A 16,060-nucleotide genomic window follows, 5' to 3' on the forward strand; every position below is an offset into this window, starting at 1 on the left:
TTCAGCGTTGGAGCTTTGGTGAGAAGGGGGAACGAGTCAGAGGCGGGGGGGAAGGAAAGGGTCTGTCTGGGGGTGGTTATTATTATGGCATCAAATAGTGGTACGATTTAGACGGGCGAATGGGAAGCTTTGCGATTACAGGCGCCAACCGTTTGTCCAGGTGTCTGAGCCTCTGAGGCGACCCAAGTACCTGCCCAAAGGTGGGCAGTGGGAATTGGGAGCTTGATCACCGGTGTGCTCGGGGTGTTTTGGGACCTTCCATGAACCATGGGACCTTGGGGTGAGAGCTGCCCCTTCTGCCCGGGCTCCCGGAGGGGTCACCGTGTCACCCGACGCCTCGAGGTTGGACGGGGAAGGGGAAGGGGAAGGGGAAGGGGGAAGCGGACATGCGCCTCCATAGACGGGGGGAACTTCCAGCTAAGGCAAGAAACGTCTAGGACGTCAAGGAACAGGGCCAGCCGCAAGATGACATGTTGCTGAGGTGAGGGACAAACGGGCTGCAACTGCTTACCTGGGGGATGAAAGACGGGGGGCTTGGTTGGTGCGGGAGCTAAGCTATACCAGAAAGACCTGGACGTGTGAGCTAAGGTACTGTACTCCGTACGGCAACGCTTGGGTCTGGCCGAGTGTCTCGTCCTCACAGCGCGGCGCTCCGGGAGTTGCAGAAACGTACAAGAAGGTTGAATGGGGTTGCAGCGGACGGGCGGGCTGCAGAATACAGACACTAGGTAGGTATGTACAGATGCAGGGCGCAGGATACCTTACACTGTACGGCAGAGCAACGGCTTGGATACGGGGGGTTGGGTAGTGGAATCCTGGATGAAAGGCTGAGATAGTGATGTTTTGGCTCGGACGATCGGAGGGCGTGTTTTTGTGGTTCGGAAGTTCTGGCTGTCTGAGGCTTGAACAGGTGGCAGAGGAAACTCGAGAAAGGGCAATCGAGTTTGAATGGAACCTGGTGACGGAGAAAAAGTACCACTGTGACACGTCCAAGGTTGGGTTTTGGGGCAAAGTTGTATCAAATGGGATCCACCAGGTGCGGGCAGGATAGTCAGGTCGAGGTAGGTATTTCGTAACGCCTTGCTCGAATCGGGTGCGGATAGGCGGATTTGTCTGCGAAAATAGATTGATTCTGCGTGTTTGCTGGTCACCCGGGATGCTGAGGACAGGTTGTATCGTAGTAGGTTCAAGTTTACGGAGATGCAGAAAGATACCGAAAGTGAAGAAATCGGCGAAGTGTCGGGCAATGGTCGGGGATTTTCGTTTCGTTGTTTTCTAGGTTTGGCAGCAGCAGCAGTGGCAGTACCTTCCTTTCAGTGTCTTGTGCATCGGCGGGGGAAAAGGAGCGCGCCTTCTCTTTATCCTCTAGCTGTCGGCTCCCCGCTGCTTCCCCATTTGCCCCAACCTTTCCCAATTGCGCTTGTGAGGTCACCCGTGGAGGGCGGGCCGAGGTCTCGGGCTCAACCCCATGACTCTCCAAACCCTCCCATTTGCTGCCAGACTGTCATCACGACTCGACGTTTGCTTAGTCTCGTAGTGTAGAGATTGAAATTCATCCCGGTTTATCCTCTTGAATTCCTTCTGAACCCTGCATATCGGATGGAGTGCATTGCTGGGGCACCTCAGACTAAAGAGTCGAGATCATCCCATCTTGTCTGTATAATGGACTGCATCTTCCAGGTTGACAGACGCACAATCATATTCCTGTACCTGACACTATTTGTAGATTCACGCCTTGACTTGGGATCAATACACTACAAGGGTTCTAGGAACAACACGAATTTAGAGCTCGGCAACTCCAAGTATAACCGCAAAGATGAGACCACTCCTCGGTATTGCAACGCTTCCCCCCTCCAAAACACCGCAGGGACCGAGAACCGTTTCGCATGTTCAATGTCGTTAGCAGCGCCAATCAGAAGCTCGCCTGCCGCAAGCTTGCCCAGACACTCGCCGAAGCTCCCCCGGCATCCCAGCTCCATACAAACTGTCCCGGAGAGCACACCGCAACAACGCTTCTTCACTGTGATAAAGTGAATATGTAGCTTGCTTGCGTAAGGTGCTAGATAAAGTAGGTAAGGCAGATCAAAGTATCAAATGCTCCTCAAGACCAAGGCACCGGTCCTCTCATGTTCTGCTCCGCTGGATTTACATGGCTTGCAACTAAAAGGTCACCTGCACCTGGTCTAGGCGTTTTGACTGCTCAGCATGTGACGCTGCTATCTAGAAACTTTCACATGTCTGTCAGCCCAACCTCTAACCACAGCACAATCAGCCTGTGATTGATCCCAAGGAACTTTCGAAATGCTACCTGAATACGTCAAAAGTGCACAATCCCACAAGACTGAAGATTGAAGTTAGGATTTACTAGGCCACCACGATATGGGGAGGACGGCCTTAGGCACCTTGAGTTAGACAACGGCTCTGATGGATATCGCTACCAGCTATCCGTACTTGGCAAACTTTCAGCCAAGCTCCTATCCAGCCGATGACAGCCTCACAACTAGATAATCAAGTCCCAAAGAATCAAAAACGTGCACAACCCCGCCGACGCGAAAAAGGTATATCTCGCCGCGCTCGGTCGTTGCGTCGCCTTCTTCAGCTGCTTGTTACCACCGCCCACGTCCGCCGTGATGTTTTCCGAGTCCGCCACGAGCTGCTCAATATGCGCAGACTGCGTCGCCAAATTGCCCACCAGCAACGTCTGCAGCTCCGCAATCTCAAGCAGCGACTTCTCCGCCGTCCTATGCACCATAACGTTAGCTGTGCATGCTAAAGGGGGTCATAGACGATTTGTAGCAAGAAAATGCCCATCCATGCAAAAACGTACCTGACTTTGTCCAGCGTGCTGTTGTAATGCTGCAGCATATCCTGATTCCCCTTCTCAAACATCTGAATCTGCTCATCCGTGAGGCCCTCTCGCGGATCATACGAAGAAGAAGCACCCTCCTCCCCGGGCGGCAAACCAGCCTTGCCCGTCGTCCCCTTGCTAGCAGCAGCACTCTTCGCCATGGACTCGTAAAACCCGCCCAACTCAGGCATCGCGCCCCCACCGCCCGCCTTAGCCAAAACACTCCTATTCTTCTCCATCTCCCTCGTAAGCCTCACCTCCATCATATCCTGCTGCGTCCTCCCGCACCGCTGCAACCCCAGCCTCAGACTCTGAATCACCTCGTCGCGGTGCTGCTCAATCGTTCTCGCGCGGGCCTCGGCCGCGGCGTGCTCCGCCGTCTTGCCCTTGCTGCTGCTGCTGTCATTGTCGCTCGCGGCGGCCCAGGCGCCGAGGGCACCGAGCCTGCTGGCATACTTTTTGCGGATGACGGCCGTTTCGGTTTCGCGGCGGAGGAGCTCTGCTTCGTTGAGGGCTGTGATGCTCGCGTTGAGCTCGCGGAGCATTTGCTTTGCGTTTGCGTCGACTTCTTCGCGGTCGCGGTCTGTTAAGTGACGTTGTTGGGCGGCGGCGGCGTGGATGTGTGTTTTGCGCGGTTGCGCTGTTGAGAGGTAGGCTTGTCGGACATCTTTGAGTTCGTTGTGAAGGTTTGTGATGTGGGAGTTCTAGATAGAAAGGGTGTCAGAGGAGTATGGTCTTCAGTTGGGAAGAGTGGAAGGGTTGGGAGAGACTGACTATTCTGTAAGCCTCCTTGAGGAAGCCGTCAATCGCTTCGAGACTGAGCTTCTTCTCAGTGACGATGGGCGCATTGCGCTTTCGCAGGAGGTCGTTGAAAGCCGGTGTAATGTCCATTTTCGGGGGCGTATCGTACTTTGCCGCACGGCTGGGAGAGAGAGACGTTTCGATATGGAAGCAATCACCTGCAGTAGAGTAGCATAGTTCGTGGTATTCCGGGGATTCAATGTCGTTCAACCCTGCGGTCACATCCACGATGCCAGCTAGAGATCTGGAAAGCTGTTCTCCAATGACGTGTCTTCGGTGCTCAGGTCTCACCAGCCACATTTGTCCCCTCGAACTTGAGGCTGATGTGGCTGCTGCTCTTGCGTCTTAGCTAAGCAGGTCGATAGTGAAGGTTCGGGGCTGCATCGGCAGGTCGGCAACGGCGTCGGCGGGGCGCACGAGCCAGCTCCTCCACATCAACGAGGTCGAAGCTTGCACACGACGTCAATTGAGACGTCCATTAACCACTTCTTACATCCCCATTGAAAAAAGGACCACATTCAAGAACGGAATGCTAGAGAAGGGCTCAATACTTCGAGTGAAGCTGTCCGATCTCGGAGTGAACCCATTTCATGCTAGAGTCAAGCGACTCTAGCTAATGCCCACCATCACCCGACTTAAGGCGCAATAATGAATCAGTCTAGTGCCATTCGTCAAGGAACACCAACGGATCACGACTCCAGCTGCCCAAAACGGGCGGGCTTTTGTGGAGGTATGGGCCGGTTCGGGCGAATCATGAAAGCTGCATGTTAATCGCGGTCGGTCAGAGGCCGAGTGGTGGAGGCCGATCTGGTAGCGGAAATAACATCATTGTTGTAAGGCAGGGTATGCGGCAGGGCGGCAAGATGGTCCCGCTTACGGATATAGACTACCTGCAAAATCTACGGAGGCAAGCAAGATCATCCGTTCTTGTTATAATTTGTTGCTCATGTTGTCGGTTTTGTATTACTTCAGAATAGTCTTGGCCATATCTCTGAGGAGCGTTGCGGGACACTATCAAGCAAGGGTCTGAACATAATAACGTCTAGCTTCAATCTCAGTTCTTCTCCCGTCTTATCATCACTTTGTATCTTTGCTTCATAAGGAGATACTCTCTCGATAGATATGGGACACGATGAGTTGAACCACATACGCCAGATGGCCTTGGAAAGGAATCAAGCAGGCCTAGAAACATCACAAACATCTCCAAGTCCGTCCATCATCCAGGCCTCATCAACAAGCAACCCAGAATTCGCCAACGAAAAAGCTCAAAGTGAAGTCTCCTCGACCGAAGAACCCGACGGCTCAGCCCACGACCAAGACGACCCCGAAAATCTCACCCGCCAGCCCAGCGGCCCAGCCTACAGCGTCTTCTCCCCCTCTACAAAGCGATGGGTGGCCTTCATGGCCTCCGTCGCCTGCTTCGTCCCGCCCATGTCCGCAAACATATACTACCCGGTCCTGGCCCCCATCGCAGACGACCTCCACGTCTCCGTCGCCCTTGTCAACCTCACAGTCACCTCCTACATGGTCCTCCAGGCCATCTCCCCGACGCTCTTTGGCGATTTCGGCGACATGGCCGGCCGTCGCCCGGCCTTCCTCGTCGCCTTCAGCATTTACCTCGTCGCCTGCGTCGGACTCGCCCTGCAGCGCGACTACGCCGCCCTCCTCGTCCTCCGCATGTTGCAGAGCGGCGGGAGCAGCGGCGCCATTGCGCTGGGGTTCGCCATGGTGGCTGATATCTCGGTCAGCTCGGAACGGGGCAAGTATATGGGCATCGTCGGCGCGGGTATCAACGTCGGTCCCACCATCGGTCCCGTCTTGGGGGGCGTCTTGACGCAGTACTTTGGTTGGGCGTCCATCTTTTGGTTTTGCGTCGTTCTCATCAGCCTCTGGCTCATCCCGTACGCCCTCTTCGTCCCGGAGACCTGTCGAGGCGTCGTGGGCAACGGCTCTGTTCCGCCTCAGCCGTGGAATCGGCCCCTGATCGACCTCATCCGGCGCCACCGTAACCGCAGACACCAAAATCCCGGTGATCTTTCTCAGACCGAATCCATACCAGCACACCCTCACCGCAAGCTCCGCTTCCCAAACCCAATCCGCTCCGTCAAAATAATCTTTGAAAAAGAAATGGCCCTCGTTCTCGCCTACAACAGCCTCCTCTATGTAGCCTTCATTTGTGTAGCGGCCACCCTCGGCACCCTCTTCCGCGAAATCTACCACTTCAACGACCTCGAGCTCGGCCTCTGCTACCTCCCATACGGCGCGGGCTGCGTCGTCGCCAGCCTCGGCCAGGGCTACGTCCTCGACTGGAATTACCGCCGCATCGCCTCCCAGATCGGCTTCGCAATCGACCGCCGCCGCGGCGACGACCTCCTAAAATTCCCCATCGAAAAGGCCCGCCTGCAGCCCGTCTACCCGGCCGTCGCCGTCGGGCTGGCGGCGCTTACGGTGTACGGGTGGGTGCTGCACTTCGAGGTCGGCGGCGTCGCGGCGCCGTTGGTGCTGCAGGGCGTTATTGGGCTCACCATCACGGGGTCGTTTAGTGTCATGAATACGTTGATTGTGGATCTGTTCCCGGACGCGCCTGCGACGGCGACGGCGGCGAATAACCTTGTGCGGTGCGCCATGGGCGCCGTCGGGACGGCCGTGATTGAGTACATGATTCGTGGGATGGGGAGGGGGTGGTCGTTTACGTTCCTGGCTGCCTTGTGTGCCGTCTTGAGCCCGATGATGTTTTTGATAGCGAAGAAGGGTCCCGTGTGGAGGAATGCAAGGCGGATGAGGGAGGAGGCGTCATGATTCGGTTAAGAGTTGGATACGGCCTTTCGGTTATTGTAAGAGAGACTGGCTTTTTAGGCGTTGGGTAATGATATCAGAACATCCCAGTTCTAGTTCCAGGTACAGGAGCGGGTTGAGGTTCGTCTTTCTTGGAATTGTGGTATTCTATAATTATCACCAATATCCGGTGCCACATGACCCAGCCATGTCACAGAATGATCGACATTGTAGATGTTTCTAAAAAAACGATATCCAGAAAACAACTCAAAGGCTGGATCTGGTGGATCATCTACTATCGATAGAGGCTCACAAGCTTAGCCCGGGGTATTGTTTTCTTTGCGAACCACTCCCACGAGGATCAGGCAAACGCGGTCAAGACATGACAACAGTAAAATAGAGTCGACCTAGCTCAGGTAAGCGTAAGTTTGTTTTGTCTCATTGTCTCGTGCAGGCGCTCGTCCAATAGGATAGGGAAACACGGATAGCCTCTCGCGGGGGCCCCCTATGTCATCCCTGGAAAGCTGTCTCATGCGTTCTAGCCCTGTCTCAGTACCTTTTAGAGCCGCTAAGTGGCTCGCTGTTTTGCTTGACTCTCGACTTCGATGGGCTGCTTGGTCTTGGACGTTGGAATAGCTGCATTGCCGGACCGCATCCGGCATCGCTAACGGTCTGGTATGTCGTGGCTGTTGTGCAAGCAAGGCCATCGGGCCCAGCTTCGGGTTGAGTTAGGAGCAAACTCCGAGCTCAGAGTTCATGCTTATAGCATCCCTTTCGTTCCATAGCTTCGACTTCTTTGTAGGCATGGTCTCGGAAACCCCTCTTTTGAGGTAATTCCTGGCCATAACATCGTACAGAGTATCGTATGGAGTACCGAGTACACGTACTGCCGTGAGATGAGATAATTGCCATGAGTTACGCACCACGTAGATTATACGGAGATCTTGCTGTTCGGACTGGGCGCTTGAATACGATCACGAGCGCCAAGAAAGATGTACACTCTACGAGTGGAACTACCAGCTGATGCTTACTGACAGAGTTGTCTGTGTCTCTGGCCAACTTTGGAAGCTAGATAGGTCAGCGATTTGGCATCGGAATCCGTACTTCCTGGCCGTCCGTGTACGGGCATGAGACGCTTTCCGGTATGGTATAAAAATCATGGCTGCCGCTGATAGTCCCGAGACCAGAGTCAAGACCGCAGATCAAACATCCTAGTCTATACCAAGATCAACAAACGGACCATATCGCAGCAATGTACCAGCAAGTAAGTTAGAGCACTCAGTGGTGCCTCGGCCTGAAACTGACTTTTGCCTAGGCTAAGTCGAATAAGTCTACCTCTAAAGGAGGATCAGCGTCGATGAACCAGCAGACCCAGCTAGCCCGAGAGGTTCTCGACCCAGCCCACCACCAGGTCAAGAGGCATGGTCTCTCTAGGTCGGAGGCGAGCATCGTAGATGATCCACCTCAGTCGAATCATCTTTCCTCCAAAAAGAGCAAGAGCCGGAGAAACATGGTCGATGTGGATCGTCCGTGGCCTAGAGGGAAAGAAGCTCAGGAAGCGAGGCTGGGTACTTTCAGCATGCCTGTCGATGCATCTGTACATGACCCATCGCAGCGTTGGTACTACGACGATATGGCTGATCAGCCTTACAATGCAATAGGCGAAGTAGAAATGCCTGCCCGAAATTCTGATGAGATACCAACGAGCGGCGAAGACGATGGTGTCTGGCCGTATGAAGCCGTGACTAGCAGTGGCATGGTTTGGTATGGCAGTGTACAATGATGCATAAACGAGGGCGGGGACAGAGACTTGGTTTGCGGTATTGTGGTACTGGATATCATTTTGTCGTCTATAAAGCGGGGACCGAGGACTCCAAAGCCTCTCTTCGAGCTTCCCAAGCCAACCAATCTGATCTCGTTGTCCTACTCCCGCGTTAGCATTGCCATTGTGCCCAAACCCGTGAATGAATACATACGGCAGCAGTCCCATCGAGTTGACCTTCCAAACCGCCAGGGCCAAGGCCACGAATTGCATCGCGACGTATGCCAGCTTAACCTGCAACATCTTGCCCTTGTTTGTTTCTGATTCGAACCTCTCGAATGCCTGGTTGACCGCAGTGAGACCCATCAGAGGGTTTTTGAAAGCCATAAACACCATCATGATGCTAAAGATCTGTAGCGAGTTGCCGGACATGTACATCATGATCGCCGTCATTGGCAGGTTCTTAACGGGGGCGAGTGCCACCTCCCAGGCCTTCTTGACTTTCAGAGTGTCCATCTCCTCGGGCGTCTGTTGCTTGCGCGGCTGGATAGCCTTCTGGTCCTTCTGCTTCTACAAAAGCAAGTCAGCGGAAATGAACGCTTGCGCAGTGCGGCAACGAGCTTACCTTGGAGCTGGACGAGGATTGCGACGGGTAGCCTGGGGGATCGGAAATGCTGGGGACCTTGGACTTAGCAGCAGGGGGAGACTGTAGGTCTGTAACCCATCGCGGGACATCGCCATTGACCAAAGCCATGATCGGAGTATGTTTGTCGGGCTTCGTTAGTCGAGCGAGCGGTCGGAAGCTCAAAGGATCCGGATGCAGGTGTTGAAACGAAAGCTGGCAAGCAGTTCGCGCTGGTGGGTGATGACGGGCTGTCGTTGGAAAGCAGTTCTCCACAAAAAGGGTCGGCTAAACCCAGGCAACGCAGTCTGACGTGCACCCCACGCGGTTGACAGCGGCTGCGCTTGGGTATTCTTTATCGGCTGACCGATAAGGCCCAGTTTCGGACCTGTCGCACTCCACTGCGGAACGGCGGGAGCTTTGGGAATCCAACATTGAACTTCCCCTTAAACAACTGGAAATCGAAACCCCGGATTGCCCGCAAGAAACAAACGACGACCGACCGCACCCCGTACCGTCGCACCGAGCCAAGCGAACTCTCCCGAACCCACGCACGATAGACATCGGCCACTCCAGCTGCTGTAGAGACAAAAAGAAGGTTGTCCGGCATTTCAGCTCGTCGACACGTTGATCGAGCAGAAGCCTCTTCGATTGGCCGCAACCCCCCCCTGGCACCAACGACGCATGTGACATCCCTTCTGCCTCTGCACCCCTCCCACCATCCAAGACAAGTCAAGGAAGCACTGCGTCTTCCCGCCAACTTTTGCGACCCCGTTCCGATCGAGTGGCTTGGCCCTAGTACAGGGAAGCCAAAGTCGACATACATCGCGCAGCTGGGCGTGAGGGGTCCTAGGGTGTTATCGCCCACCACGACGCGATCGAGAATCGGCAGAGAGCTTGTCGGGACGCCCGTTCGAAGGGTTTCTGTCTGAGAATCGCACTACGCGCCACCACACCGACCGCTGTGTCTGATACCAGGAGAAAGCCGTCATCATGTCGAGTGCACAGGGTGGAGGAGACTCCAAGTTGTTTGCCAGGGTAAGAATTGGTTCTTGTCTCTTCTGATCTCATTGCACATACATACATGTCGTGCCTTTAGACAGCATCCTTCGCGAATTTTGTACCCAAATCCTCCGATATCTGTCTTAGACAAGCTGAGCTTGTTATCTGGGAGTTGTCCCTACGCACTGTCTGCCCCGCCGTCCCCAATACCACCAGCCTTGCTGTACCTTGCGGCCTCGAGCTCCAGCTTCCCCTCTCATCATAAGTTTTCGACGCAATTATCTTCACCTCACCTCGCATTTCCTACGTTGGATGCTGTCCTCCTATGTTTCGCCCGCCATGTTTATGGCCTACGTGCCCCCGCCGACTTATGTCAATAAACTAATAACCTCCAAGGGTAAAGTTGCAGAACTGCGGCTGGAACTCAACAGCGGCGGCAAGAAGGATAAGAACTATGCAAGCAAGAAGATTGCGCTGAAGAAGATTGTCGCCAACATGACCATGAGCAACAATGATATGGTCGCGCTATTCCCCGACATCATCGGCTGCATGCATATCCAGAGTCTCGAGATCAAGAAGATGTACTGCTTCCCGATAGCTCCCCACAGGACATTCAGGTGTTGACGATTCATCTAGGTGCTTCTTGTTCCTGGTCAACTACGCCAGGATGCGGCCAGAAATTGCCGTCCAGGCTATTCCCGTGCTGGAGCAGGTGAGCATGGCACCTTGATCTCTAAGACGTCAGTTGATTAACGCCGCCCCAGGATATGGAAGATCACAATCCGCTGGTCAGAGCTTTGGCCCTGCGAACGATGTCTTACATACACGTCCGGGAATTCGTCGAGGCGACTGTTCCTTTGGTCAAGCACATGTTGAAGGACGCGGATCCATACGTGAGGAAGACGGCCGCCTTCTGCGTCGCAAAGCTATATGACCACGATAGGCGCATGATCGAGGGGTCAGATCTAATCGACAGGCTCAACACGCTTCTCAGAGATGACAACCCTACCGTAGTGGCCAGTGCGCTAGCATCGTTGATGGACATTTGGGAGCGTAGTGACGCCATCAAGCTCACCATCGACTACAGCAATGCCTCCAAGATGGTGGCTATCCTTCCCGACTGCTCAGAGTGGGTACTAACTATCGCTTCGCAAAGGCCGTTGCTGACAATCATGGCAGATGGGGTCAAACATATATCCTCGAGGCACTCATGTCATATGTGCCCCAAGAGTCAGGGGAAGCCTTGCTTCTTGCAGAGCGCATATCGCCGCGCCTTTCACATTCAAACTCGGCCGTCGTACTAACCTGCATCCGCGTCGTTCTGTATCTCATGAACTACATCTCGGACCAGAGACAGATCGCAATCCTGTGCAAAAAGCTATCGCCTCCCCTGGTGACGCTCCTTGCCAAGGGCCCAGAAGTACAGTACCTCGCTCTGCGAAACGCTCTGTTGATCTTGCAGCGTCGACCTGAAGTCTTGCGCAACGACATTCGGGTCTTCTTCTGCAAGTACAACGACCCCATCTACGTAAAGGTCACGAAGCTGGAGCTCATCTTCATGCTCGCCAACGAAAACAACATCGATGAGGTCCTCACCGAACTTAGAGAGTACGCGACGGAAATCGACGTTCACTTCGTTCGCAAGGCAGTGCGAGCGATAGGCAAGCTGGCTATCAAGATCGAGCCGGCAGCGCGGCAATGTATCAACCTGCTCCTCGAACTGGTTGCGACCAAGATCACGTATATTGTACAGGAGGCCACGGTCGTTATTAGAAACATCTTCCGCAAGTATCCGAACCAGTACGAGTCCATCATCGGCACCCTCTGCGAGCACCTTGACTCTCTCGACGAACCGGAAGCAAAGGCTGCCATGGTCTGGGTCATTGGACAGTACGCGGATAGAATAGAGAACAGCGAGGCTCTCCTGGAAGACTTTTTGTACTCGTTCGCGGAGGAGCCGGTAGAAGTACAGCTGGCACTGCTCACGGCGACCGTCAAGCTCTTTATTCAGAGACCGACCAAGGGTCAAGAGCTGGTGCCTCGCGTCCTCAAGTGGGCGACGGAAGAGACGGACAACCCGGATCTTCGCGACAGAGCCTACATGTACTGGCGACTCCTATCGACAGACATGGTCGCAGCCAAGCAAATCGTCATGGGCGAGAAGCCGCCCATCACGGCCGAATCTGAGCGTCTCGACCCGGCCACCCTCGAAGAGATGTGCCTCAACGTCGGCACGCTCGCCACAGTGTACCTGAAGCCGGTGCAAACCGTCTTCCGCTCGGCGCGGCCCAAGAAGCTGACGGATTCCCCTGCGCTGCAGAAGCACCTCCTTCCGACGTCCATTGAGAACCAAAAGAGCCTGAGCATGCTCGGCATGGGCGGACAGGCGCAGGACTATAACATGCACGGCCAGCACATCGCCAACGACCCGGCGGCGGCCAACGGCGAAATGGCGCAGGCGGTCAACGACGCGGACGCGTACTTTAACAGTATCGGACCGCAGCAGATGGCGGCCATGAGGATCGACCAAGGAGACGTTTTTGGTGAGACTGGGGGTTACGAGACGGGGTATGTGGTGAATCAGCACGCGCCGCAGCAGGTGGTGCAGCCGGCGCAGGGGAGCAATGGTGATTTGTTGGTGCTGTGAGAAGACACATGCGACGACGAGCTCAGTGAGATGTGTGTTGGAGGAGGGGGAGGATTATTGTTTGACTGTAGGCTATGAAACGACAGGATATCCTCGGTATTTTGATAATGGTAGTGTGAGGCAAAAGTTGACAAGTAGCAAATTCGAGGAAATTATTAGCTATACTGATCTCCGTGCCCTCGAGGATGAAGGCCAACTTCCAGCATACCTGACTACCTGACCTACTTACCCAACTGAGGCTGTATTTAGTTGTATTGGATTTTATGCACTACGTGCGTAAAAAAGCTCCCCTTTTATGAGGGTATCTCTATGAAAGATTTTCGTTTAACAGTGTATACTAGCATGTTCGCGTCTTTCTGAGTTAATACAAGTAGGTTGACGTTCCCTCAACCTATAGAATGAGGACACAACATGGATTCCAAAAAAGCTGCGGAGAAAATAGATTCTTCTTTCGTCATCTCTCTTGTCTACTACCTTCTCCGATGCATGCGCGAGTAGATGCCAGAACCGACAGGCTTGAGATGTGATGAGATTTGGTCTTGAAAATCCATTGGAAAGTTCAGACAAAGACAAGACCAAGTCGTGCAATGCGGGCGCACGACAGATGTTTATTTAGCGGCGGGCCTCGACGGGAGGTCTAAGGGGTCCGGCCGGAACCTTGAGTTCTATGAGGAATGGGCAGGCCTAAGGGGCCGATGGGATAGGCTACTGAATCGTACTACAGAAACGTAGGCAAGTCGTAGTTCCTTTCGTAAATGTGAAAGGAGAGCAGTCACCAGGAGCCACGGAGTGTGGCGGAGCACACAAGTCCGGCTCCGGCTTTGGGTTGGTGCCGTGGTCTTGATTTCCGTCAGTATCTTAGGTAAGACAACGTCGGCACGGTCGGTAAATCGGTATCAGCTTCTGCTCTTGTTTGCGACGATATGGTCGACAACTCGGGTAGGTCAACTAAGACTTGGGCGCAATGCCGGTCCATTGGGGTTGTATCTTGGTGTCCAGCTTTTGCGCGGACCGGCGCAAGCAAGTGGGGTCTTCATTGTTTCTTCCGTCACCCCGCGATTTTGGATCCTGGTTCGAAGGTTGTGTCGCCCACCAATGATGGAGTTCAAATACTGCTTTTTCCTCGTTGTCTTGTTCGCATTCTTCTGTTTTCCGAGTCGTTGGGATAAAAGTCAGAATGAGAGACATCCACTTCAATAGTAACTCGTGTACTGAGGCATTGCACCGTTCCCGGTTCCCCCGATGAAGGATCTGGACAAATGGTGTTAAAAAGACGTCAACTGTGACCCAAAGGAGAAGGAGACTCGGACTAGTCTCGGTGGGCCATGGCTGGCCATCGTCGACAGTCCTCTATCCTCAAAGGGATTGGTTGGGAACCCCGGGCATCTTTTCCGCTGGAGCCGTGGATGGATCTGGGCGCCCGACGACAACACATACGATCTGGTCCGAAAAGCTTGGGGAGTCTGGATGCGGCAGTCCTATGAGTTAACGATTACTCTTCTACCCGCGTTGCTGCCATCAGATCTGCCCAGGGCCTGTGTCCCACTTAGTGAACATGTGAACCTGGCATAGGTGGTTCTCCTCGCCCTAGCAGATCTGTAACGAGGATCTCGCACTTCGTCTGGACGTTGCAGAGCACCAGCTTGGAAGACAACAGGCCAAAGCATGGAAAGCTCGTGCTCTGCGTCGCTAGCCTTCATATGCTTCTCCTGTAGACTCTTTGGGTTTTGAGCATGTACGTGCACTGCATTGGCTTCCTCCGTGCCTGCGTGTTGCATTGGTGTCAAATAAGGCCATGGGGCGACGGGCGAAATATGCCTGAGGAGAGTTTCGGGTTCCTGACAGTCTTATCCCATCTTCAGAAACATCAACATAACACCCTCACACACTAATCTGAAGGCCCTGGGAGGTTGAGAGTGCGAAAAACACAAAGCGGTGACGAAGCCAACCGTACATCTTGTAATGCTGCGAGGTCGTATCCAATCCAGCTGCTCTTTTTGTTGCCTGCCGTGCCCCCAGACGAATCTGTTTCCCACACGCGTATGGGGTGCCGCTGAAACATCGCACGTCTATCTTTTCATCTCGCGCTTGAGTTGAGAAAAATGAGGGGATTTCGGATGCCCAGAGATGGGGCGGCATGACGGGGGCCGCAGACTGGCCTGTCCCTGCGAAGAAGGGGAACTGAACCGGTGAGGGCACCATCGGTGGGTACGTATCGGAACCGACACAGCCTCGACCGACTGATGATGCGGCTGACTGCAGGCGAATTGAAAGAGTGTTGTGGGTGGTTGGTCTGAATTAGTGGCAATGACACTGACTGTTGGAAATTCGACAAGCAACGTCTGGGTGCGTTTCCTCGTTACGGCGCGTGTGCCATTTGATCCTTTCCATTCCCTCGCTCCCGCTCCCGTTTCCCCCGCGAGACGCCCAGATCTGGAGACGGAAGGAATGCGAACGGTGCGTGCGGTTGGGAATGTGTCACATTGCGAAATAATAGCGTCCTGTCTTCTGGAGCGGTGACGGCGGGGGAGGGCACCCGTGGACGCCGCGGTCGAGTTAGCGAGTGCGCTAGCCTTGACCGAGTCCAGCAGGCGTGAAAATACTCGAAATGGGATCTGTAGGTATGTATCGATATATTATCAATCGGTGCGCACTCGGATTTTGACTGCGAGGAGCATGCGATCAGATGGCGAATAATGGTGCAAGGGTAATAGATGATGGGGGGAGGAAGAATTAGGGAAACCTTGGAATTGAGGATCTTGAGGGATTCCAGGTTGGGAAAGAAGACGGGAAAGAAAGACCTAAAGAGAGTGGTTCTTTCCCCTGAGAGCTTCATGGGTGCTCCTTCTCTTGCAGTCTGCGGTGCGCCTTCCCGACAATCTCAGGTACTCGCATTGTTTTCCACTAGAAGAACGGTACTTCGCGAGAAGTATCATTGTCAAGGAATGGGAAAGAATTGATCAGTCAAACTTGCAACAAGAGGCAGAGAGCCGCGAGAGTACCTTAAGTGAGGAAGATCGAGGGAAACTACAGCAACCACGCCGTTTGCTCTGCGCTCATCAATCCACAAACTCTCCATTACCGGCGGTTGCAATTCCGGTCAACATCTCGAATGCGCGGTTGTTGTTGTTATTGCTTGCTGGCCAGTCTCGATTTGAAATAGGTATTTCGGACCGTTCCTACTCTCTGTCTTCTAAGCGGCTGACCCACGACCGAGAAGAAACATCAAACATCAAGGATTACGACCTGGACAGCAGCTGGAACTTGATGACCGAGAGGAGGAAAAAAGAGAGCAAGCTTGTGACACCCTCCACAACATCCTCGACCCTTGATCGGCTTCGCCCTTTGCTGCCGATATCCGCCGCCGCCGCGTCTATCGCCATCGCCGCCGCCTCCGCCGTAGCAGCTTTGTCAAGGAGGGCCTGATAGACGAAACAACCTGCACGACTCGACTAATACCGACCGCTCGGAAATTCGACGGGAGACGACGTGATTGCCGGGTACATTGTTACAGCATACCTGCCTACCTCGACTACCTTGCCGTAGGGTAGGTACTCACGTACTGTTCCTAGAGGCACATTCCTGCCCGGAAGAGCGTGAGCG

The 16,060-nt window shown here is 54.1% G+C and overlaps 5 protein-coding genes across 5 annotated transcripts; 3 read left to right on the plus strand and 2 right to left on the minus strand.

The window, feature by feature from the left end:
- Window positions 1-2,500: 2,500 nt before the first annotated feature.
- On the minus strand, window positions 2,501-3,739 carry BDZ83DRAFT_721655 (snare-complex protein syntaxin-18; the record flags this gene model as incomplete). The annotated part of the gene is made up of 3 exons (XM_060512403.1): window positions 2,501-2,741; window positions 2,828-3,552; window positions 3,623-3,739. 3 exons carry the CDS (start codon window positions 3,737-3,739, stop codon window positions 2,501-2,503), a joined length of 1,083 nt encoding a protein of 360 aa, XP_060362119.1.
- Window positions 3,740-5,050: 1,311 nt separating this feature from the next.
- On the plus strand, window positions 5,051-6,448 carry BDZ83DRAFT_583849 (major facilitator superfamily transporter; the record flags this gene model as incomplete). The annotated part of the gene is made up of 1 exon (XM_060505702.1): window positions 5,051-6,448. The coding sequence occupies one exon, from the start codon at window positions 5,051-5,053 to the stop codon at window positions 6,446-6,448; it is 1,398 nt and encodes a 465-aa protein (XP_060362120.1).
- Window positions 6,449-7,676: 1,228 nt separating this feature from the next.
- On the plus strand, window positions 7,677-8,207 carry BDZ83DRAFT_754668 (uncharacterized protein; the record flags this gene model as incomplete). The annotated part of the gene is made up of 2 exons (XM_060514505.1): window positions 7,677-7,688; window positions 7,740-8,207. 2 exons carry the CDS (start codon window positions 7,677-7,679, stop codon window positions 8,205-8,207), a joined length of 480 nt encoding a protein of 159 aa, XP_060362121.1.
- Window positions 8,208-8,274: 67 nt separating this feature from the next.
- On the minus strand, window positions 8,275-8,940 carry BDZ83DRAFT_583804 (uncharacterized protein; the record flags this gene model as incomplete). Its single annotated transcript, XM_060505698.1, has 3 exons — window positions 8,275-8,347; window positions 8,401-8,756; window positions 8,812-8,940. 3 exons carry the CDS (start codon window positions 8,938-8,940, stop codon window positions 8,275-8,277), a joined length of 558 nt encoding a protein of 185 aa, XP_060362122.1.
- A 1,209-nt stretch (window positions 8,941-10,149) lies between these two features.
- On the plus strand, window positions 10,150-12,457 carry BDZ83DRAFT_583865 (adaptin N terminal region-domain-containing protein; the record flags this gene model as incomplete). Its single annotated transcript, XM_060505704.1, has 4 exons — window positions 10,150-10,391; window positions 10,447-10,522; window positions 10,575-10,939; window positions 10,990-12,457. 4 exons carry the CDS (start codon window positions 10,150-10,152, stop codon window positions 12,455-12,457), a joined length of 2,151 nt encoding a protein of 716 aa, XP_060362123.1.
- Window positions 12,458-16,060: the final 3,603 nt, after the last annotated feature.

This window comes from Colletotrichum acutatum, assembly GCF_030867785.1.
Source record: "Colletotrichum acutatum strain CBS 112980 chromosome Unknown BDZ83scaffold_85, whole genome shotgun sequence".
NCBI classification, from domain to species: domain Eukaryota; kingdom Fungi; phylum Ascomycota; class Sordariomycetes; order Glomerellales; family Glomerellaceae; genus Colletotrichum; species Colletotrichum acutatum.